The sequence below is a fragment of the Triticum aestivum genome, chromosome 6A (assembly GCF_018294505.1).
Source record: "Triticum aestivum cultivar Chinese Spring chromosome 6A, IWGSC CS RefSeq v2.1, whole genome shotgun sequence".
In the NCBI taxonomy this organism is placed as follows: Eukaryota; Viridiplantae; Streptophyta; class Magnoliopsida; order Poales; family Poaceae; genus Triticum; species Triticum aestivum.
Genome location: NC_057809.1, coordinates 181,418,030 through 181,443,339, shown reverse-complemented (window position 1 = coordinate 181,443,339; position 25,310 = coordinate 181,418,030). Strand labels below are relative to the sequence as shown.

At 41.9% G+C, this 25,310-nt stretch overlaps 2 protein-coding genes across 2 annotated transcripts; one reads left to right on the top strand and one right to left on the bottom strand.

Annotated features, from left to right (window-relative positions):
* The first annotated feature begins 9,196 nt into the window (after positions 1 to 9,196).
* LOC123127191 (uncharacterized) lies at positions 9,197 to 15,438 on the top strand. The gene is made up of 3 exons (XM_044546771.1): positions 9,197 to 9,509; positions 12,874 to 13,245; positions 13,315 to 15,438. Exons 2-3 carry the CDS (start codon positions 12,926 to 12,928, stop codon positions 15,155 to 15,157), a joined length of 2,163 nt encoding a protein of 720 aa, XP_044402706.1. The 5' UTR covers positions 9,197 to 9,509; positions 12,874 to 12,925; the 3' UTR covers positions 15,158 to 15,438.
* Positions 15,439 to 17,005: 1,567 nt separating this feature from the next.
* LOC123127190 (uncharacterized) lies at positions 17,006 to 20,209 on the bottom strand. The gene is made up of 7 exons (XM_044546770.1): positions 20,192 to 20,209; positions 19,663 to 19,911; positions 19,413 to 19,578; positions 19,072 to 19,300; positions 18,232 to 18,461; positions 17,911 to 18,159; positions 17,006 to 17,337 (listed from the first exon to the last, which is right to left on the bottom strand). Coding segments are annotated over exons 2-6 (864 nt in total). The 5' UTR covers positions 19,665 to 19,911; positions 20,192 to 20,209; the 3' UTR covers positions 17,006 to 17,337; positions 17,911 to 17,922.
* Positions 20,210 to 25,310: the final 5,101 nt, after the last annotated feature.

Here is a 25,310-nt window from a genome sequence, read left to right as displayed (position 1 = left end):
ATTTTACATTCTCGATGCCAATGACATGCTTCTTCTTCACAAGCATGTGCAAATTACTCATGCCTGCATGACCAAGTCATCCATGCCAGAGCCAGCCTTCTGAAGCTTTTGCAAGTAAGCACACGGCTGGTTGTGGTTCTGTAGAGAAATCAACAATATACAGGTCTCCTCTCCTAAAGCCTTCAAAGACTTTGGAATTGTCAGCTTCCATAACCACAACACAACGGTACTTGCCAAAGACAACAACCATATCAAGATCACAAAGCATTGAGACAGACATAAGGTTGTATCCTAAGGACTCAACAAGCATGACTTTGTCCATGTGTCGATCATTTGTAATCGCAACCTTACCTAGACCCAATACTTGACTTTTGCCTTTGTCAGCAAAGATGATATGCTTCAGATGCGACGGAGATAATGGAGCATCCATCAATAGATTCTTGTCACCAGTCATGTGGTTTGTACATCCACTATCGAGGACCCACTCAGTGGCTTTGGGTTGATCATCCTGCAGATGAATTAGTGTAGCTTACAAACTCATATACTTCATCGGTGAAGAATATGACATCAATTCATCAGATCAATTTCATCAAGTAAAAGAACTGATAAAGCAATATGAGGACGTGAGAAATGAAAGTTCATTTCTTCATGATTAGCCTGCGTCCTATCAGGCATGCTCAGGTCTCCAGCAAATTCTTCAGACGATTATGTGCGTCTGGAGACCTGACCCTGTAGAAGAGATTAGTTATTTTTCTTCACCACCCACATCTGAAGGGGTGGCAAAGAGTTCATCATTCTGCGAGCTCCATACAAGAAGGATGGCATAGAAGCCAATCCATTTCGTTTCACATAAGATGGGTTAGAGTAAGCATATGAGTAAGCAGAGAAATTCTTCGAGGACTTATGGACATAATGATTTGAAGAATAATGCACATATCCATAATCCTTAGATCTTCCCTGCGAAACAGACGGGTTAGCATGATGATGTTCATATGAGGACTTTGATCCATATGAGGAATTTGGTCCGTATGAGGAATTTGATCTGGGGTTCCTATTCTTCACAGGTGGCGTCATGATGACATTCACCTGAAGATTTTCAAGGCATCTTTTGGGAACCCATATTTTCTTCATCGGGGAGCCGTTCCTGCAGTTAGTGCCAACATATCTAGCAAATACTTCACCATTCTGATTTTTGAATAGCTTATAGTTGGAGTCAATTGACTCATCATCAGAATGAGGAGATTCACATGCAAATCCAGATAAGTTAGATGGATCAACTAGAGGTCCCTTTGTAGCAACCCATGTAGTTTGGGATACTGCTCAGGCTTCCAATATGTACCATCAGCATTGAGTTTCCTCTCAAAGGCGATACCCTCTTTCCTAGGGTTCCTGCTGAGGATCTACTTTTTAAGCACATCACAAAGAGCCTGATGCCCTTTGAGGCTTTTGTACATGCCTGTCGTGTACAATTCCTTCAGCCCTGCATTGTCAGTGATACTAGCAATGTCCTCAGATGAGGAATCAGTGATAGCAGAGGCATGTGAAGAATTTGAAACATTAGCAGCATTTGAACATTCAGGTGAAGAATTAGCAGATTCACGTTCAATGCACTTCAAGCATGGAGGAACAAATTCTTCCTGAGATGCGCTGATTTGTTGAGCAAGTAATGAATCGCGCTCCTTCTGAAGATCTTCATAACTCACTCTTAGCTTCTCAAGGTCTTGCTTTATTTGAAGAAATTCATAAGAAAGCTTCTCATGATCCGATAAAAGAGTGTTATGATGACTTTGAAGTTTGTCAAGCTTGGACTGAAGTCTCTGAAGATTTTCAGTCAAAGTTTCAGTGCGATCCATTTTTTCACCCAACATATCATCACTTTTATTTAGCATGTTTTGAACCTTTTCTAAAGCCCTTTGTTGTTTTATAGCAATCTTAGCAAGTTTAGAATAGCTGGGCTTAAGGTTTTCATCAGATTCATTCTCACTTGATTCAGAGGAGGTATATTTGAGTACCTTGGCACCCTTTGCCATGAAGCAATAGGTGGGAGTGTAGTCATCATCGCCTTCATCAGCCTTGTTGGTGAGGTCATTTTCTTCAGTGTTGAAGATAGACTTGCTGACGAATGCAGTTGCGAGAGCTAGGCTCGCCACTCCGGATTCGGACTCCTCAGATGACTCCTCTTCCTCATTTTCTTCAGATTCAGCCTCAGAGTCCATTTCCTTGCCAGTGAATGTCCTGGCCTTCTTGGAGCTGCTCTTCTTGTGATATGAAGGCTTTTAGGATTTTGATGATGAGGATTTTGTGGATTTCTTCTTTTTCTTTGCATCATCAGAACTGTAATCCTTGTATTTCTTCTTCTTTGATTCCTTTTTCCACCGAGGACAATCTTGAATGAAATGTCCAGGTTTCTTGCACTTGTGACAGAGCCTCTTCTTGTAGTCACTGGATGAGGAATCATTGCTCCTTGAGGATCTTCCAAGGCGACCACGTCTTGAGAACTTTTGGAACTTCTTCACGAGCAGAGCCAGATCATGGCTCAGTTCTTCAGGATCACCAAGGCTGCTACCAGAGTCTTCATCTTCGGACTCAGATACTGCCTTGGCCTTCAGTGCACGTGTTCTGCCATAGCTTGAACCATAGAGATCTCTCTTTTCAGCAAGTTGGAACTCATGAGTATTTAGCCTCTCGAGAATATCAGCGGGATCAAGTGACTTGTAATCAGCACGTTCTTGTATCATCAATGCCAGAGTGTCAAATGAGGAATCAAGCAATCTCAGCAATTTCTTCACCACCTCATGGTCGGTGATGTCAGTGGCACCAGGTGCTTGAAGCTCATTTGAGATGTCAGTGAGGCGATCGAAGGTTTTTTGAACATTTTCATTGTCGAGTCTTTTGAAGCGGTTGAAGAGATTGCGAAGAACATCAACTCGAGAGTCACGCTGAGTTGAGACTCCTTCATTCACTTTGGACAACCTGTCCCAGATAAGCTTCGCTGTTTCCAAAGCACTCACTCTGCCATACTGTCCTTTGCTCAGATGGCACATATGATATTCTTCGCTTGAGAGTCGAGTTGCTTGAATCTCTTCACATCGGCAGCATTCAGAGAAGGTGTGACTGAGGGAACACCATTTTCCACAACATACCAGAGATCATTATCAATTGCTTCAAGATGCATTCGCATCTTATTCTTCTAGTAGGGGTAGTCCATCCCATCGAAGGTCGGACACCCAGCAGAGACCTTGATCATACTGCGGTCGATATAACTAAAACTCCAGGCGGTTAAACCAAAATCACACAGAACAAGGGAGTACCTTGCTTTGATACCAATTGAAAGTGCGTTATATCGACTAGAGGGGGGGTGAATAGGCGATTTTTATGAAACTATTCACTGAGGAATTTGCCGGTGAGGAAATTCCTTAGCGAAGAACTACTAGCAGTGGAATAAGTACTCAAAGGTAAACATAACAGAATACAAGCATGGTCATCATGATGAAATGAAGATAGGCACAGAGTATAGGAAGCATAATCACAGGATAACACAGGATGAAGACAAAACAGACTGAAGAAATTGAACTGAGGAAATTGAGAAAGTCTTCAGTCAAAGTCTTCAAACACAGATATGAACAAACACACGGCACAGTTATGAGGAAATGAAAGAGTTGAGGAAATTGAACCAGTAAGCTCGGTGAAGACAATGATTTGGTAGACCAGTTCCAACTGCTGTCTCAGTTGTACGTCTGGTTGGAGCGGCTGAGTATTTAAACTCGAGGACACACAGTCCCGGACACCCAGTCAAGGACACTTAGTCCAAGACACCCAGTCCTCACCGTATTCTCCTTGAACTAAGGTCACATAGACCTCGTCCAATCACTCGTGGTAAGTCTTCAGGCGACTTCCAAACCTTCACAAACTTGGTCACTCGGGGATCCACAATTCCTCTTGGATGCTCTAGACCATGACGCCTAACCGTCTGGAAGAAGCACAGTCTTCAAAGGTAACAAGCGTCGGATCCACTCAGGATCAATCTCTTCAGTGATGCTCAATCACTTGGGGTTTGTAGGTGTTTGGGTTTTGGGTTTTTGGTTTTTCATCACTTGATGATTTTCTCTCAAAGTCCTCGGAGGATGGGTTGCTCTCAAATGACAAGTGTCAGTTTCTCTCGGAGCAGCCAACTAGCTAGTGGTTGTAGGGGGCGGCTATTTATAGCCTAGGGAGCAGCCCGACATGATAAGACATAAATGCCCTTCAATGATATGACCGTTAGGTGGATAGATATTTTAGGACAGCTGGCGCATAGCACAGCAACGGTCGAAATTTTGAGTAGCAAAATCCTCAGGGCTATCATGTTCCTCACCGTGTAGGCAATCCGCACTGGCAAATTCCTAACTCCTCAGTCAGGACAAATTCCTCAGATACCAGAAGAACTTCGTCTCTGTCACTGAAGAAATTGACTGAACTGTATGAGATTTCCAATGGCTTCACTCGAAGGGATTGGTAGGTGTAGGATTTTGAGTTGAGCATCACATGGAAATTTTTCCTTAGTATTTCCTCGACCACCTTTAACAGTACGGTGTTTCCTATGACTCAAGAAAGAGAAAAACAAAACTATGAACACGAAAGTCTTCAAGCTTCATATTTCTCGCATGAATATCAAGTCTTCACGGACACACCAATTTCTTCACTTTCAAAGTCTTCATGAAAGTCTTCAGAAATACCAAAATCTTCAGACGAAGATATTCATTTTTAGGGGTCGACTTTTCCTGTAAATATCAAACTCCTCATAGACTTATAGACCTGTGTACACTCACACACGCATTAGTCCCTTAACCTATAAGTCTTCAATACACCAAAATCACTAAGGGGCACTAGATGCACTTACAACATGTAGAGCATCTTTGTGATCACCCAGTTACGTTCTGACGTTTGATAGCACACAAGGTATTCCTCCGGAATCCAGGAGTTGCATAATCTCATAGTCGAAGGAATATGTATTTGACATGAAGAAAGCACTAGCAATAAACTGAACGATCAATATGCTAAGCTAACAGATGGGTCTTGTCCATCACATCATTCTCTAATGATGTGATCCCATTATCAAATGACATCTCATGTCTATGGTTAGGAAACCTTAACCATCTTTGATGAACGAGCTAGTCTAGTAGAGGCTCACTAGGGACACGGTATTTGTTTATGTATCCACACATGTATTTAAGTTTCCGGTAATACAATTCTAGCATGAATAATAAATCTTTATCATGATTAAGGAAATATAATAATAACCATTCTATTATTGCCTCTAGGGCATATTTCCATCAATTGTAGTCAAAGAAACACACAAGCCAGCCAGTGGTCAATAAGACCCCCAATGAACCACTAGCAAAGAATCGGGACTAGGATGGGCATTTTTCATATAACATTGCCGTGCTTGACATTTCAGGGAATTAGGATCTCCCATGTATTCAACTCTTTGCCAAAAAGCTAGGGCTCACCCAATATATTATCTCCATGATATATAGTGGTGCTATTCACATTATGTCCTACTCATCATGGTGTTGATATGGTAGTTAGAAGTATCACCATGACATTTATTGACTTGGTCTAATGCTTCTCGAAAAGAAAAAATGGGTAGGAGGGATGGTAAACCCTAGCTCATAATAAGGTTAACCCTATCTCGCATTTGGATGTTAACTCTCAGGTGATCTAATTGTATGGAAGATGAATCTCCTTCAAATTTATGTGTGGGTATCCAGGCCCATGCTCAAACCATCTGGAGGTTCACGATGGCTAGCTGGTGGACCTTTCTGGCTCGACCATGGCCTTGTGGGCCTGTAGTCCAATGCTAGGTTCGGCTCCTCGATGTTTCTTCGCTCCCTTTCCAGGTCAATCCAAAGTGAGGGAGATAAAGAGCTACCTGCGAACGATGATTTCTTGGGCTTCAGGCGGTGGATGGAGAGGTTAGGGCTAACACATGAACGGCGTCGCAGCAGCAGCCCTCGATCCAACACCGCGTCAAGGCACCTGCACCGATTCCACCTTGGGGTCGATTCCGCCTCGCGTGGCTGACCTCGTGCGGGATGGCAAAGGGCGCAACCAAGGGGCAGAGGAGAGAAAAAAGTTACAAGAAACACTGCGTGCGTGATGTTGGGTCCGCACGCTCCAGAGCTGCTTCGGCCCCGATGTGATGTATTTGGTTTGAGTCGCCGGCGTTGTATCATGCGTACTATTGTGTCTCAGTGTGTGTTGTTGTGTGGCAACCTGGTTCTAATCATCTCCTTGATTGCCAAAAATTGGCATTTACTTCTTTTGATATAATATACGTGATGTGCATCTAGGAAGTACGAGAGTACTAATCTGATGCATATTCGGACATGAGATGCTTTTTTAAATTACTAGGACTGGCATCTGGGCTCAAGATAGGCAGAGATGGACAAGGCTTCTCATTTTCGTAAATCTTCATAGGTCGGTCTTCGTAAAAGGATTCACAATTTTGTATGGAGAAAATACGTATAACTTTGTTTTCTTTTTGTTTTGGTTAGCAGTTTTATTCTCATTCTACTATATCTCTGGAATATGACTTTACAAAATGAGCCATGTTTTTCTAGGCAAAAAAGATTATGAATGACTCATGTTTAACCTTGTGTCACATGTTTTTATTGTTTTCTTTCTATAATTTTCATTCCAAATTGAGCTTCTGATCTTTGAAAATAGGTTTGCAACGAGCAGAAGTTATGGTAAAGGGCGCTGGTAGTGGAAGAGATGCCGCATTACGAGCCATTGCTAAAAGAGGTGTGCGATTAAGTTGTATACACGATGTAACACCTATGCCGCATAATGGATATCGACCGCCTAAAAAAGACGTCTGTAAAAGAATTAACCCGCTTTCAACTTTCATTTCAAGAGAAATAAACGATTGAATGATAAAATAATAATACTAGTCTATTATGGTTCTCAAAGATTACAGTGGAAGTGTGTTGAATCAAGAGTAGATAGTAAGCAATACTGAATTTGCCATGTACAATATACATCAAAAGACTATATAAGAACTAAAAAGTAGATACCATGCGATGATCCGTATGAGAGTGAGATACAATTCCCCATCCGACTGTCAATTCATTGAATAAATATTGTTAATTAAGGCTACTTGAAGCAACAATCCGTCCATCCCATTGCTTTGATAATCCCAGTGGGGTATTTCTCCATGGTGTATTATGTATTGATGGTTATTTAAGGATTTGTTTTGCAGATGCATTTTTGTAGTTGTTTTTGATTCTTGGTTGTATTCTTAGGTTTGGTTTGTGATTGTGATGATTGCTATAGTTGGGCGCAGCGGAGCGCGTCGTTTCGTCTAGTATAGATCAAATATCGAACAATGATATGCTAGAAGAACACAGAGATCCAATGCATAAACGTGACACAAGAATGCTCGTTATATACTTGTCTTTGTATGATTTTAGATATTTATAATGTTCATGCAATAAATTTTTTTGTACCATATTTTAAACATGATTGTAACTGAAATTCACGTACATTTTTTTATTTCTAGGATATAAGTATACCATATTGTGATGATCGTAAAAAAAACCCAGTTAGTTCAAAAAGATTGTTTCATATTTTTTGTATTGAAAAAATTCAATTAGTTTTTCTCCTAATAACAATATAAACAAAGATAACAAGGCCAAAAAAATGCACCCACATCGTTCCAAAAGAGCGAAATCTCTGTTTGTTTGAAAAAAATTACAACTTCTTACTACACAAAACAAAGTTAAACTTGTGAAGAATATGCATAAGTGAAAATTAAATTTGAAAGATAGAAATATCATATCTACATGATTAATGAACTTGTTTGTCTTTGTTAAAAATGGCTCAAATGTTTTTGCATGGGAAATCCATCACTGCAACTTTATTCATTGGTTATAATGTTACATGGTTTGCTAGTCACACTAATATTAGATCGGGTGGATCATGCAACCACATGTTGGTGGGTGATCCAACAAAATTGCTAGATAAGAATGTGCAACTTGACTAGCTTTTCTTGGACATTGTTCAAACTTGACATAAGCAAACTCCTGATATAGAAAGATGCATTCTTCATAGCTTGCAACTGCGACACCAATAGAGTTCCTACCACTATGCACAGTCCCTCTACTATCTCCACACACCTAAAGTTGATTATTAGTCTAATGCATCCCTAGTCTTGAAAAGAGCAGATAGCCGCCCCATAGGGCCCTTGCTTTTTGCATGACTGTCGAATTAACATTATAAGTGTTGCATTAGCACCCCACTCTTATCATTGTTATCTAAACGTCCACATCCAGTTTTACATAGTTCTTGGGCGGTTTCTCCTAGCCACCTCTGAATCCCTTCTGTCTTCTATGTAGCTATAGTGTAATGAGACACAAGGCATAATGGACTGTGTTGAGCGAACTGGAGCTTGAATTGGTTTAGCTCGAACACTATTGGACGCCAACACCACCACCATTTTTTGAGATCCATATATTCTATCATGCGAACCAATGCATACATATTTGTGAATCTTTATCTCTTCATGAGTATTGGCACACGCCTAAAACAAGGAAAAATGCTTTGTTGGCTTTGTTAAAAATTGCACAAGATATTAGTATGCTGAGAAAACAACGAGAATGAAGTACTATATAGAAAGCTTCAAGCCAAAGTTACAGAAAGATGAGAGATGTTAGGGCATCCACAGTGTTCGATTTTACTGCCTCTATGGCCGCCTCCATGTCTTTAGAGGCTGGCGCCATATACTAAAACTGTCTGCCTCTAGGCAAAAATGCCTGGCATCTCCTTCAAGTGAAGAGGCAGCCTCTAAGCTTTTCCTTTGATTAAAATATTTTATCGAGCCTACTTGTCATTAGGATGATCAAGTTCATGCACAGTTCTGATCAGGAGATACAAGTACAAAATATAATTATTTAGTTTTTTTAAGGGGTACAAAATTATTTAGTGTTATGGTAGGGCTACACATTGCATGTATTTTATTAAGTTTAGAGGTGAGTATATGGGCCCAGCTTAGAGGTAGAGCTGCCTCCAAAACACTGCTGGTGCTCTTATGCTCCTTTTTAGCCCATGATAGCCTACAAGGACTCAACTGTAATTATGTAGCCCAATTTCAGCCCACAGGAGAAGGACAAGATTGTAATTCCATCTTTGCAGAAAGGACCTGCTATTTTTCCCAGTCTAGGGTGCGCGTGAGCACGAGCCCAAATCGGTGCCCAAACCCTAGCCGCACGGCCAGATCGTCGGCGTCTCCCGTAGCCCCACCCCACCCGCCGTCTTCCCCGCTCGGCTCGGCCTCGCTTCTCACGTGCCGGTGCGGTAACCCTAGCGCGGCGCCGGCGGCCAGCGTGCCGGGCAGCAGGCTTCGGCGCCGCGTGGGCCGTTGGGGCAAGCTGCAGTTGCGAGGTGCGTGTCGGCGTCAAGTTCAAGCGAGCAGTGGGGCAGTGTCAGGCGGAGCGGCAGCATCAGTGAAGCTCAAGTTCAAGCTAAAGGTTTGATAACAGGATCGACTGACTGATGCTTCCATTCCGAGTCTTTTATTTTCTTTATTATCCTCGGGTGATCTTCACAGCAATGTGGATCTCTGCACCGACCAAGGACGAGGTAGCCAAAGTAACGATTGTATAATTCCAGGGATTTTGTGATTTAAAACGGCCCCTGGGATCATAAGGTCGCAGGGTCGCAGCCAGTAGTGTTGTGCTGGCTCATGAGTGTAATGGCCATGGTCGACAAGATACTCCAGTGTTTTAACATATGTCTTTTTTTACCAGATATTCACTTGGTAGGAATTCCTTTCATAAAAAGTTCATTGCTTTGTGCTCCCGGAGTCTGTAATAAGTAGACTGGCTTGTGGTATTTGGCACCCTGCTTCTCAGCGTTGTAGCCGCTTGTGGATGGTAGTTCTTTTTTCTGTCCTTGTTTTTAGCTTGGAGTTCATGCTGGTGACATTTCTCCTTCGGGTTGAGATGCGCTGGGCGTGTTGCTCCATAGAGTCTTTAGTCCGTCTCGGTAGCTTGTGAACCTTGGGTTTCTTTAATGGAAATCGGAAGGGGGAGACCCTTCTTTTATCAAAAAAAAAGTTCATTGCTTCACGTATGTTTAATAAGGCCCCTAAATTTCTGTCCTGGCTCATGTGAATTTTAAATTGTACATGATACGCAGCAATGTGTTTTTACTAATGGTGAATTATTAATCCATTCCACCCCACCCAGATGGTTGCAATTGTGCAAAGTACTGAAACATCGGATACTTGGTATGTCTGTGTCAACCAAAAGTAATTTGTAAGAAGCTCAGGGCTGAAGAGAATAAAATATGTTTCCTTACCAGTCATAGGCTTGCATATTGTGTAGTAGGGGAATGCTGGTACCATGCATGGGAAACATTTAATAGATTAGAGATTATACCTAAGCCCTTCAAGCACCATTAGTTTACTATTTGCAGCCAAGTCCAAGTTGATCGAAGCTAGCTAGGGACTGTATATCTGAAAAGTTAAATTTGTTGGGAGGGTCCTGTAAAGTGCTATATCGTACGTGTGAAGCACTCGATAATTGAATTTGCTCTTAATTATTAACCAACCGAACTGTAATACAATTAATTAGGATAAACTGTCTTAAGGGCAGCCCCAGTGCTCCAGCCTGGACCGTGTCCAAATCATACTTACCATGTAGGATTTTATCTGACGTGGAGGGGTAATTAAAGGAGAGAGAAAGCGAGATTGTATCCTCAACACGGTACAACTCTTTTCGGCGAACCTGAGGCATAATAATATCCATCTTGATCCAGTGTTCCCCATTCTCTCACCCCGCAAGCCTTTCCGCTCCATGACTCCGCCACCATTTGCTCCTCGGGGTCACCTTGCTTGTGGCCCCCACTAATAGCCATTGTTTTCCCTTTGGCCCAAGATGCGGTCACCGTTGTCTCCCCTCCGTCCCAGCCGTTGCAGTCGTCACATCCTTGTCCCGAGCGACCGTCGTCTTGCATCTCATCACCCAAGCTGCCACCGTGCGGCCACCAGTTTTGCCGCTTGCCTGCTTGAGTAGCTCCTTGCAGACGACGCTCGATCCCGGGAACAAGCTGTAGGGCACTGCCATCCAGGACATTCTCCGGCCGCAACCCTCCTCTACGCACTCCTTCAGATATCTAAGCTCGGCGGTTGTTGGAGCCAGGCTCCTTCACTGGCCGACACCTGGAGCTCCTTGTCAATCAGTGGTGCTACAGGCAGTGGCGGAGCTTCTTTGAAGCAAAACTGGGCTGTGGCCCGCCCACTTTTGCTGCAAAATAGTGGGCCTACGCCCAGTTTTGCTGCAAAATAGTGGGCCTAAGAGGAAAACTGGGCCACGAGGAAAAAAACTTGGGCTCTGCTCTAGTTTGGCCTGTCCAGCCCTTGACTGTAGCTTTGCCGCTGCCTGCCGTGGCGTTTAGGGCTGCACAGGTAGCCGCGTTTTGGGCGACAAGCTGGTCATCAATGCCCTCCTTGCCGGTCTCACTGAAATCAATTTGGACCTCATCTCTCACCATGAGTCAAGTGCATACGACTAGTTACATCCATTGCTCTTTTTGGAATGGAAGCAGAGTGGAGTCATTTGTGGACCATTGGTTCATTCGTGAAATCTAACAAGATTTATCTGAGTGATTCCATATTTTTAGGAGAATCATGTTTGAATGATATTTTCGGAAAACCATATCGGGCGTTTCAGTTGTCAATTTGTTCCAGAGCTGTAGATGAATAAGCATTGTGAGAGTGTGCAATTTTCAGTTAATTTTTCTTGTTATGGTTACTTGCGTACTTGGGCAACTCATTTTGAGTAATTAGGCTCGACTGTGGCTGGTTTCACACCACAAACAGACCACAAAGTTGAGATGATAATATTAATCACAAACCAAGTTAAATAGATGTAACATTCAAGATGCAAACCACTCTAGTAGTTGTATCTAAGCACCTATTGAAAGTATGAGATACAGCTTTAGATTCCTAAACCTGGGATGTACATTAGTTCACTGTTGTTTGATTGCCTGCTGTTCCTCTTAGGAGGGTTGTAACTCAAGCTCTGCCTTTTCAATGGAAAGAAACGCAAATGTTTCTTTGTGTTTTCTTGAAAAAAAACTTTAGATTCCTGGGACTGCCCTAAAGCTAATAGCCCTAAAGATTGATTATTTTCTTATTTGTTTTGATTGTTCAAACAATATGGAAGTTTGTCAAACTCACTCAAATCAATGCTCGATTTTCTATGCCATGCAGACTATTTTTCTATTATTTTTAGCTGGCTCTTTTGATAACCTGCTATTTCTGTCTCTTATTTTTCTTAACAATCTACTTGGTGCAGCGGTAAAGCTGTTGCCCTTGTGACCATGAGGTCACGGGTTCGAATCCTGGAGCAGCCTCTTGCAGAGATGCAGGGAAAGGCTGCGTACAAAAGACCCAAAGTGGTCGGATCCTTCCCTGGACCCTGCACAAGCGGGAGCTACGTGCACCGGGCTGCCCTTTTTATTTTTCTTAACAATCTACGGTTGGAGTTTGTTGAGCAAGTTTATCACTGGGCAATATTCAGCACAACTATTTCTTGAACTTGAAGCCTTTTCTTTTAACGGGTTAAATACATACCAACTGAGCAAAAAGGAAAATTGAAACTGCCATAATTGGCTCCCAGTGTAGGTTAACTAGGCTGCCTTTGGCATCGAGGTGGATTATGATGATCCGACATTCCTAACTAGCTCTTGCCTAATTTTTCATTTGGCTATCATTACATTTTTCTGCTCTCGTGGCTATTTTTCCACATCAGATTTAAAAATAAGTTAAGCATGATTCAGCAACCACAAACAGACCCTTATTAAGTGTAAATTTTATGAATTTTGCAGATCATCTTAGGGATCTTTGGATTGGCTATATCATCTTAGGAAGGAGTAAGCCATGGGGAGCAGACAAGTTGTCGCTGTTCTTCAACTAGGTGGAGTATTCACAACTGACGATGATGGGCATATGACCTATTCTGGCGGAGAGGCACATGCGATGCTTGTGAAAAGTGGTTGGACTTTTAAAGCGTTTAAACATGAGATATCTTCAACACTCAATAACCTCAAGCTTGATTCCTATGCATTCAAATACTTCCTTCCGAGAAATAATAAGACTTTGATTTCAATTTCCAATGACAAAGACCTTAAGCGCATGGTTGAATTCCATGCGGACTCGGAGACAACAGACATCTATGTCATTAAGAAGGTTGACAACAGGTAACCTTCTGACTGATATAAATATCCCTCTTAAGCGTATTCTAAAAGTGACATGAGATATATTTACAGGGTAAAGAGCTCTGTAGCAGATTCCAGCACTCCTGCAGATTCTGCTATAATAGGGACTACTCCAGATGGATCTAAGCGGCAAAAGATATGTGCAAGTTGGGAGAACACAATCACTGGAGTTGGCCAAGTATTTGAGGGTCCAAAGGAATTTCGTGATGCATTGCACAAGTATGCCATTGCACATAGGTTTCATTACAGATTTGTCAAGAATGACTCTTCTCGTGTCACTGTGGAATGTACTGATGAAGGATGTCCCTGGCGCATACATGCTTCCAAATCTTCTGCAAATCAGGAGTTCATGATCAAGAAAGTGGTTGGGAGCCATACATGTGAATCAGAGACAGTCAAAAGTAATCGCCTAGCTTCTCAAAAATGGGTTGCTAGTGTTATCAAGGAAAAATTACGTGACAGTCCAAACTACAGGCCAAGAGATATTGCAAATGATCTCCAGCGTGAATACGGACTAAGCCTGAACTATTCTCAAGCTTGGCGAGGCAAACTAATAGCTCGAAAAGAACTTTACAGCCCACATGAAGAGGCATGTAATCAGTTACCTTGGTTTCGTGATAGAATTCTCGCAACAAACCCTGGGAGTATGGCAACAGTAGAGGCATTGGAAGGTTCAAAGTTCCGCTTCTTTGTTGCATTCCATGCCTCCCTTCATGGTTTTGAGAATGGTTGCAGGCCTCTTCTCTTTCTTGATGTGATAACTGTGAAACCAAATAAGCATTGGAAACTATTAGGTGCTACTTCTGTTGATGGTGAAGGTGATGTGTTCCCTGTTGCATTATCTGTAGTGGATGACGAGAGTCAAGAAAATTGGCATTGGTTTCTTGAACAGCTAAAGGCATCGTTGCCTATGCCTGGAGACATAACATTCATATCAAATGGCAGAAGTGGTCTCTGGGATGATGTTTCTGTAATATTTCCAGATAGTTATCATGGATACAATGTCAGCTTTTTCATTGAAGAATTTAAAACAAAATTGGATGACAGCTGGAGTGAAGAAGTAAAAGATATAATGGTCGAGCATCTTAAGGATGCCATATATTCGTGCAGAGTTGATGAATTCAATCATTATTTTGATCTCATTAAAGCTGAGTCTGACAAGCTTGCTGAATGGCTTTTGGAGACTAAACCTGAGCGGTGGTCAGATGCGTTATTCAAAGGGTCACGTCTTGGCCAATACACATGCAATATTTCCGAGACAATTGCGGAGTGGATCCCCAACAGATATGAGCTCCCGGTAGTGCAGCTGCTTGATACAATCAGATGCAACCTGATGGAGATGATCTATACACGCAGGGAATCTTCCAATACATGGTCAGAAGTATTAACACCGTCAGCAAATCAGAAACTTCAGGAAGAGATGAACAAAGCTCTTTCACTCAGTGTTGTTTGCTCAACTGAAAATGATGGAAACAATAATGTGTTTGAAGTATGTGATGGTTCGGTTTATACGGTCAACATTGATACATGGGACTGCACCTGCAGAAAGTGGCATGTGTCTGGGATTCCTTGCTGTCATGCCATCGCTGTGTTCGAGCAAACTGATCAGAATCCAGTCGAGTACTGTGCCAAGTATTTCAGAAGAGATTACTACCGCATGACTTACGCCATGTCAATCAACCCGATACCTGATGTCATTGTACCTCCTGCATCAACTGACGTAACGCAGAGCATGGGATTGCAACCATGCCCCATTCTAGCTCGCCGCCAAGTTGGCCGACCAAAGGAAAAGCCAGCTGATCCTCGTATTGCAATTAAAAGGGCGGTGCGCTGCAGCAGGTGCAAGGGCTATGGGCACAACAAAGCAACTTGCAAAGTCCCTCTCACAGCATAAGTTGTACTTGCTGTTATCAGTTCTCAGAATGTACATTATGTTGATAGTTGCTTTCCTTCTCCTTAATGAACTCTAGTGGTACCTTTTATGTGAAGATTTTCATCGTTCATCTGACAATGTGCAGAACATTACCTTGTCTTTGTGTGGATCATAGCCCGAAACGTGTTGTACTGCTGCTGTGCGTTATCATTGAATATTTAGAAACATTTCCTAGTAGGCGGCATGGGGAAAGATTTTGAAGGTTGTGTGAACTGAATAACTGATGCACACTGTTATATCTATCTCCATTTGTTCCCCCAGGCCCGGGCCTGATTTACATGGTTGTTTTTGCCACCAAAAAGCTGTTCTTTACGTTTCCTTTTGGTGACCTTATGCAAATCATTCTCTTCTCACAAGAGGGGTGTGTAACTGGTTCTTCAAGAATGATCCCTTCTATGCAAAAATCGTCATCTGTTGTGGAATTCGTTTCAGTCTTTCACTGGGCCAAAAATTTTACTCTCCAACAATAGCTCAAGCGGGAAAACTGCCAAGTTATGTGTGCAGAAGTTTTCTTGGCGGTGAATTTCAGGAAGATATATTTTCTCCAAAATATACAAATATTGTGGAACAGGGAAAATACTATTGCGCAAAGTGCAATCTTATGCAGTTTGTGACTTGGTTAGGAGATTTTCAAAGTAAACGTGCTTCGCAACATCTAGACCATTTTTTCTATTTCTTGCGCATTGTGGGAGATAAAGAACCACCGTGCCCATGACGGCCCAATTAAGGTTTGAGGAGTGCCTCCCCTAACACTAGGCGGCTAGGGCAAACTTTTTCCTCCAGACTTCACCGGCGAGCCCTTGGATGTGCCTCCTCTCTGCCTGCCGCTCCGGCAGCCGGTCGCGGGAGGGGAATCTCGGTGCCTCTGCTCCGCTTAGTAGTTTAGGTTCACCCATCGATACCACACTTCCAATTGAGAAGAGGACTCAAGCAGCTTTGGTCCTCTTTCTCTGATGTGTTCTTAGAAGTTAGAACCCACTACCCTCCCTCCCTAAAAGACCATGCGACCATCGATTCACCTCACGATAGTTAACCAATGAATCAAAGGCCTTGTATTCACACCACCGGATGAAATTGAAGCCATAATCTAGGAGTTACTCTAGAATGGTACTCTACAAGCTCCGCCGATGAGTCTGCCGAACTGGGAAGAAGAGGGGGTGCCCAATCAGCGCGTGTAGGGAAGTTGTTGCGGTGGCGATGGCTATGGTCGGAAAGCTAACTTTCATCATCATCCACTAGGTAACAAGCTATGTTTTATATGCGGCCATTTGCTTGAAACTACTCCCTCCGTCCAAAATAGATGACTCAACTTTGTACTAGCTTTAGAGGGAGTAATAATCTGTTGAACTGGGGCTCAGCACGCCAACAAACAACTGCTAAAGGTTAGTGATGACAATATGGATTATGTGATCACATGAGAAAATTGATGGATGGCAACGCTATCTACAATATGGATTATGTGATCTAGAGAGAATATGTGAAACTTGATGAGTGGCAATGCTGTCAACAAGGAGGCAGGTAGATGGCCACTGGACGGATCAAATGCAGTTTTTCAGAGAGTAGAAATCACATTATGGACTGAAAGGATTTGTTGGTTGAGTGTATGTCAACTAACAAGATCACAACTTCTGGATTAGAAACTTCATCTACAACTGATAAAATTGAAAAGTGCATCCGATTCCAGTACCATCACAATATAAAATCGGACTGAACTTTCCTACAGCTACTTACATGTTCAACAACTACATACGCCAAGTCCAAAGTAATTGGTCAAATGAATTTTTTTCAAAAGGTAGAAATCGCATTATGGACTGAAAAGATTTATTGGTTGAGTACATTTCAACTTACAAGATCTCAACTTCTGGATTAGAAACTTCATCTACAACTGACAAAATTGGAAAGTGCATCCGATTCCAGTACCATAGCAATATAAAATCCGACCAAACTTTATCATACATGCTACCAATACAGCGACAGTATTCCAAATGATGATGCATGACGAGTTCAATCTTTCTCAAAGGATACTGGAAATTTAAAAAACAGCAATTATGATAGATGGTGTGGCAACAAACTACATCCCCATAGATTGCTATGCTGTCTTCGCCATGTAGCTGTTGTCAAGTCCATGAGTGGAGAGAGACCTGAACCAGAATATGTAATGAGATGAATGGTCAAAAGATATATCAACTAACCTATAAAAGACAGATATGCCAAGCAAAATCAACTTTGCTGGATGATTCAAGTTCCAGAAATAGTGTAACAATATCAAGGAGAGCTATGAAGGAAACAACTCATCAATTGGAATTTCATTTCTGTCAATTTGGCAGGATGGCAAAAATTATAAAATGACACATCGAGAGCATATGGAATGCATCGTCCTTTGCTAAACTTGAAATGAAAATAGCCTTATAAGAGTATGAGAGCATTTGTAGTTGAACGATCATGAATGAATGACTCACACGAGTGTTTAAATGTCCAGAGAATTTGGGAACAGTTGTTCTTATACACTTGACAAATATGTCAATACTGTGCAAATCCACAAAGTGATAAGAAAAGAACAAGTTTACAAATTTGAATCAAGGCACTAGTTGATCAACTAAATATTCATTAAACATGCAACGGCGTAGGTTGTAACAATACTATAATGCTTGAACTAATGAACCACTGAGTAATGAAACAAATATTACCGAAATCAAATCAAATTTATCTAATACCTGAGGGGATACTCAAAACACCATCCCACGCCTAGCAGGTACAATGTACTTCACGCTTCCCTGGTGATCCTCTCGCTTGGCCAAACCAGCATCCTCTCCTCTCTTGGCCAAACCAGCGCCCTCTCCTCTCTTGGCCAAACCAGCACTCTCTCGTCCCTTGGCCAAACCAGCATCCTCTTGTCCCTTGGCCAAACAAGCAGGCATTCTTGCACCATCCACTTTTGCTTGAATAGGAGAATCAGCAGGGCACTGAAAGCGAACAATAACACTTCAGTACCATTACTAACAAGAGCAAATACCAACCACAAGATAAAACATTACCTCATATATATATCTTATCTTAGCCTCCTCCTTCGCCAACATAGCCTTCTCAAACTCCAACCAATCCTGCTTATTCCGGATGTATACAGGTACATCCGGTTGCAAGAAAGGAGTATGATTGATACCACGACACTGAATGACCGGGGTAGAGTGGCCACCTTTGTATTTATCAGCATCAACAGGGTGCTTCAAATCACACTCCCCGTACTTCGTACAACCTGAGCATGCGCCTTAGGCAAAACAAAGACATGTAGACAGTCACTACATATTTAGATATAAAATGTAGTAAAGCTAAGGACCAGTGGATGAGATGAAGGGCAACCAAAAGGCTAACCAAATTAATGTGACCTAAAACTCTATAAAGAACTTAATCTAAGGTAAAAGGAATACCGTTGATTTGTCATTTAATTACCAAATAACTAGCCAGGAGAAAGAAAACATGTGTAGACGATCACTATATGGCTGGGCATGAACTAGCTTAGATATTAAAACTGTAGTAAAGCTCAAGGAAAGTGGATGAGATGAACAGAAACATGACACAAGGGGCAACCAAACAGGGCGGCCAAATAAATATGACCCCAAATTGAGCAGAACATATCTAAGGTGGAAGAAATACCATTGATTTGTCATTTAATTACCAAAAAATAACCAACCAAGCAAAATAAAAGCATGTGCAGAAAGTGACTACATACGGCTGCGAATGAACTAGCTTAGACTTTAAAACTATAGTAAAGCTCAAGGACAATGGATGAGATGAAGGGAAACATGGCACAAGGGGCAAACAAACAAATGTGACCCCAAACTATATAAACAGAACTTAATCTAAGGTGGAAGAAATACCATTGTCAATAGGTTTAACCATACAGAAACAATTGAGCATGTATTCTTCATTTTCGCCTTCTATTCGTGTGATTTCACCAAAGAATAGATTGTCGACACCACTGTGAAAACCATCATCTCCTTTGGTTTTTGCAGTCAAATTGATATGATAGAATTTGTTAATAAGGCCGCCCTCCTCCTCGTAAATTTGTCGGGAGCACACAACATTATCAAGTTCATATGCAAGATCCTAAAAAGGAGGCATGGATTGTATCAGCAATTAGTACATGAACAGAAGACGACCAATACAAGCCTGGTAATAGGACAAAGAGTGAGGGCAGGAGGAGGGAGAGAGATCAAACCCCCAAAAGATGGTGATCTTCATTGTATTTATCCAGTAAAGCTTGAACCAATAGGTTCATATTCCTACGCCCGGGATTGCCTTCGGACGACTTCTTCCTTGTGCCATCAGGCCAATAAAGGCGATGTCGCACTGCAACCTCCGCCGGCGATAGCCCATCTCTGCACCTGGTTGAGGTTAGAACACACTATATGTTAGTAGATTGTAATTTCTGAAATGCAGATATCCATGGCAAAGTTGAGAAAAAACACATTATTGGAGAGCGCAGGCCATCAAGATGGCTTTTGATAGCCTTTTCAGCTTCCTCCAAGCTCCAGAATGGCCCCCCCAGACGAGGATACGTGTGGTAAGAACGCCCCAGATCTATTCTGATGAAAAACTGTATATGCCAACCAGGAGGTTTACGAGCCGAGATGAGTGGAGACGAGTGTGTTGACGTTGGTGAGACATCATGAGTTACCACCTCTGCCTGCTTGGAGGATGAGGAATGGTACTCACACCTGAAATGGAACATGGTTAGAAGGTTAGTATATAGACAACAAATTTTAATATTTGGTGATGAATAATTCATATAATTTGAAGGTTGGGAATATATGTTTTTTGCGCATGCCACATGCACGTGCACTACTAGATTTTGCAAATAGCCCTAGGGTCGGATACCCTAAGCAAGCAGGTAAAAACGCTAGGGAAAGGGGTTTCCCTAGTGTATCCCCTAGGGAAATCGCCCTAGGGCACGAATGGTGGGGAAATCTCGGTTTCACTAGGGTGAAGAAGGAATACCCTAGGTATAGTCCTCTTTCCCTTGGGTTCTATACCCTAGGGACACAAGCGACAGGTGGCCCGCATGCTAACCTGTAAAGTTGATAACCTTTGGGTTAGTTTCCTTCCCTAGGGAAATATTGTGTAACGGCGACCGTTGTTAGCCCAGTTTAGATCCCTTGGGTTTACAAACCCTAGGAATCATTATTTCAAAATATTGCATTACTGGGCAAATTAATATTGTTTCGTACAAATTAAACTATAAAAAATAATTGTATATAATCACTTCAAAAATTAGAAAACAATCACATGAAATATATATTTCAACCACCATTATTATAAATAGCAACATCAAAGAGTTTACATAATAGTACCACTCTTTACAAAAGATGGCATCTAGCTCAGTACCTAGAACTCACAAAATGTCATCTACCTAGGTGCCAATTAGTAGCGTGGAATACATACACCATGCATCATATGAGTTACTGATCCAGAATATCACAACCTTAACCAAGTGCATGGCCAAAAGGATAATTGTCCATTTGCTTCCAATTAATCAAAAAAAAAAGTTCAGACCACCTCCTTCACCACGACGAGGTATATCTCAAAATGTAGGTAAATCATCACCAGGTGGGGAGAAAGTTCCAGCAGCAACACCATTCGCATCATTACCATTTGCATCAAAGAAGCGGCCAAACATTCCATCTTCCGCTCCACGTAATGTATTATCCATATTTTCAACATCATTTGTTGGTTCGCCGACAGAGGGCTGCACAAATGTCATTATTAGCATTCTGGGAAATTTTCAATTGTATTTGCCTAACCAACTAAAAAATAAAATGGAAATACCAATTCAGCCCCTATTTGGCAAAAAAATTGAACCAAAATAACAAATGTCCAGAAAATTATGAAATTTTGACAAAAGGACAACCATATGATGCCTACTATTCTGCGAAATTTTCAATCATATTTGCCAAACCAATTAAAAAGTAAAATTAAAATACCAATTCAGCACTATTTGGCCAAAAAATTGAACCAAAAAACAAAGTGCAACCATATGTCGACTACTATTCTGGGAAATTTTCACTTGTTTTTGCGCATTTGCTGATATACTACAACATATTCCTTTTATGTTTTCATTTGGCCTATTTGGCGCTATTGCATTCAAAAAGACATAGGTACATACCACTTATGGAGAACAGATCGGAGACGAAGTGGCTAAACTTGGAAAAGCTGGAGGTGGTGGTATAACAATGCATGGAATCTCAGGTGGTGGAATTCCTTGAAGGGATGCGATGGTCTGAAATTTTTTAGACAAATTAGAAAGTACAACACAAAGGGAAACAACCAGAAATCATCAATGTCCAGATTTAAAAATACATTGAGGAAAATGTCATCTCAAACAACAAGAAAACTACTAGAAATCATCAATGTCTCCATGAGATAATTGCAAGTCCTCACCATCTTCTGATTCTGCATCAGAGTCAATTTCTTGATCAGAACACAAATATACAGCTTACAATTTTATGAGATGAAGAAATACACAGTTTTAATCAGAAAACAAATATACACAAATAGACCGTTTTTTTAGGGATCACAACTTCCTAGATGTGAGCTTCATCTTCATGGAGTAAAAAAGATCTCTAAAAAAATCATTTACCGATCCCTAAACTGATGCATCAGACACATATAGGAACATGAGGGAAACATTGTCATGTGAGCTCACCTAATGGAGCCCTTGATTCTGAAGTTGAAGAAGACGCCTATAGTTGCAGCAGGTTGCAGACCGAGGACGTATTGGTCAAGGGCGGCAAGGTAGGAGCAGGGTGGCAGCAGCACGGATGCCTCCGCCTGAAGTTGTTGTCGAGGGCAGCAGGTCGGTCAAGCTCCACGGCGGCGGACCCTCTGCAGCGGCGGCGGCGGACCCTCTACAGGGGCAGCCGCGGGAGCCCAGGTCTGCTGCAGATGCAGCAAAGGCGGCGGCGGCGGCCCCTCTACAGCGGCAGCCGCGGGAGCCCAGGTCTGCTGCAGATGCAGCGGCGGCGGCTGCGGCAGCGACAGCCGCGGGAGCCCGGGCCTGCAACGGCGATGGCTTGAAGAGGGCACGGGTGACGCGGCTATGGATGAGGTGCGCCGCCGCAGCTTTGGTGCTATTTTGGCGGCGCTCTCACCGCTGGAGTGGGATTTGGGGGAAAATGTTCGCGCGTGTACAGGGTTGAGCTTTGGTGAATAGGAGGGTTTCGCGCGTTCGGGAGAGAAGATTGGGGAAACTTCGCGCGTCTAAGGGGGTGAAGGGATACGAGCGCGTACAATTTTGCGCGGGCTCGATAAGCGCCAACAGCCAATTCTGGGCGCGTGTATAGCCAATTTAGGCACTACTGATTTTTTGGAAAAGAAAAGGCACTACTCAACTAGCATCTGGTCAAAAAGATTTACTTGGCTATTATTTTCCATTGTGTATATCTAACCCTCAAAGAAATATGCACTTATTTCCACCTATTTCACTGACACATGTACATTTACTAATCAAGTGTGTGCACAAAAAGTGATGGGTCGACATATATGTCAAAAAATATATATGGTCAATCAACTTACGTTTTCTTTTTGCACAATTTATGTTATTTTCACATTTATTTTTTCTTGTAGGTTTAAATTTTCTTGATATTCTATATTTGTTGCAAGTATATTTAGAATATAAATCTTAGGGTAAAATACATATTTAAGTGTGTGTAAACCTCCCTACAGTTAACATTACAAACACTAGGGATACTCTACGGCGTTAGTTGGAACGTTAAAGCCCCGTTTACACCATATGTTCAGTCTCTAGAGTTTTGTTTCTTCATCCTAGTTATAGATCTTTTCCTAGAGTTAATAAGATAACCCGTAGGGAAACACGCCGGCATGGCTTCAGCATGGTCCCACGCACGGAGTATCCCTTGGGTGCGTAACTAGACCCTAAGGAAACAATACAATCCCTTGGGTTTTCAGTGTGTACCCTAGGAAACCTTTACGTCCCTAGGGTGTCCAATTTAACTCTAGGGAAGTGCTTCAGCCCTAGGGCTATTTGCAGATTCTAGTAGTGGTGTGAAGTGGAAGACAAAGTTGATGAGTTGAAGAATAACTAGAGAAAAAAAAGTTTATTCTTTATTTATCTATATACGAGAACCCTTCATTCCTTCAGACTCATATTTGTTTTCCTAATAATAAACAAACCACCTAGTGAATATAGCCACCAGCATAGCAGAGACAAGCGATATAAAACCAGTGGATCATGATTAAGATAGTATAGTTGAGGATTGCACACTACTTAACTAGTGTAACTGGAAATGTTGGCCTTGGCTTTTAATAAAAAGCTGGGGCGGGGGGAAACCCCTTTGATTCAAAAAAAGTGTAACTGGCAACAAAGATAAGGTGTGAGAATTTGGTTATGTTGCTTGAGAGACAGTTAAGAGAGGGACGGATCGATAAAGGTCATATTGTGGAGGCCGTGGGCGATCGTAGGGCCTCATCTGGATGTCGGTGCGGGCGACTTCCACGCATGCATCTGGCAATGCTTAGTCTCGGGTGGTGGAGGTTGGAGTAGTCGCCAAATGTACATAACTCAAGAGTCAAGATATCTCATAGCCATCGCCGTGAGGGTTAGGTACACGGTTGCCGTCAGAAAGAGGGACACCAGACGAGAGCATTGCCTAGTCCGGGCGACGGGGGCGACTTCTCTTTAGAGATCACCATGCCCGTGGTATCGTCGGGTCGGCATGGGGCGGCAGAGAGGTCCAGGGTTTGGAGGATGCTTTTATGGATCTAGGTTTTGAAGGTTGGTTTTGCTGGGTAGGCAATGGGAAATGGGGAAAGACGGAAGCCTTTCCATGGGGCAAAGCGAGGGAAAGAACAAGAGGGAGTGAAGGAAGGTTGGTGCGCTGTCCATGGTCCATCTATAGGCAAACCTAGCCAAGTAAAGAATGTCGTCCAAGCCGGGGAAATACCCTTTGTTCCTAGCGTATACACAACTGATATACAGGTAGTTCAAAGCTGCGACATTTATTTTGGATTGGAGGGCGTAATAATTAAAAACATTAAAAGTTAGCAGTCCTTTTAGAATAAACTTAACTTCTTTTGCGCTAGTATATAATTTTTCATGAATAAAAAACCAGTGTCGACTTCTAGGCAAAAAAAGAACAAAATTTATTTGCTATTATAGGTCACTATTCATACTATTTTGGCTGAAATTTAGTTTTTTTCTAAAGAAGTCCATGGGGTTTTTATCTTTGCGGTTTTCTACAAGTACAATGAAAGTTCAAGTTTATTTTAAAAATATTTTCAGAATTTTTAAAACTTTTATTTAGTTGCTACTTTCCCATATAGAGTGTGTATACACCCATAGACCAAACGTTCTTGTCCGCTCCAAGCCATCCAGGCTAGTGGGATTTTCTTCTCAAAAAAGAAAAAAGCTAGTGTGATTTAAAAATTTCTTTTGGAGAGATCGCTCTTTTTTTTATATAGACAAGGAGAACTCGCACCTATACAGCGCTTCATGCATGGTTTAGTCAACGGAGCACGACTTTAAGGGCCGGCCCATGTAGCGCTAGCGCCTGATTCGTCACTCTCTTTTCTTAGTAACAAAACAGGCATCTACAAGTTTTTTAACTGTTGACTTTGGCTATGACCCTGACCATGAAAAAAATCATAAATTCTAAACTAAACCCGTATTTCAAAATCTTTCATGGATTTCAAAAATCTCACAAATATGATAATGTTAAATAATTTGAAATTCTCATAAATTTGAAAATTATTCACGAATTTTAAAAATATTTTAAAAAATGACTTTTAAAATGGAATAAGGAAAAAATGCAAACCAAATAAAACCAACATAGAAATACCGAAGACAGAAAACATCAGGAAAATCAGACCAGAAGCTTCCAGCAGGTTCCCAAAAACCGGACTATGGAAGTCAAATAGATGGATCGGCCCATGTAGAAACGCCGTGGGCACTATGCACGGGCAACACACTAACTAGCGCATAAGCGCGAATAGGATTAGGCTCTCTTTTTTTTCAATCAGGTAAAGGGTTTGAGAGATGGAGGCCGCGATTGAAAAATATTCCGTTCCCTCACTTTCGGCTGTCATCTTGGCGCTGAAAAGT

Excerpts from the sequence above, each read along its gene's own strand:
- LOC123127191 (XM_044546771.1), top strand. The coding sequence starts at position 12,926 with ATGGGGAGCAGACAAGTTGTCGCTGTTCTTCAACTAGGTGGAGTATTC. Across the intron at positions 13,246-13,314 it reads ATTAAGAAGGTTGACAACAG|GGTAAAGAGCTCTGTAGCAG; the intron begins GTAACCTTCTGA and ends ATATATTTACAG.
- LOC123127190 (XM_044546770.1), bottom strand. Across the intron at positions 19,301-19,412 it reads AAGATCACCATCTTTTGGGG|GATCTTGCATATGAACTTGA; the intron begins GTTTGATCTCTC and ends CCTCCTTTTTAG. Across the intron at positions 18,160-18,231 it reads AGATAAGATATATATATGAG|TGCCCTGCTGATTCTCCTAT; the intron begins GTAATGTTTTAT and ends GTTCGCTTTCAG.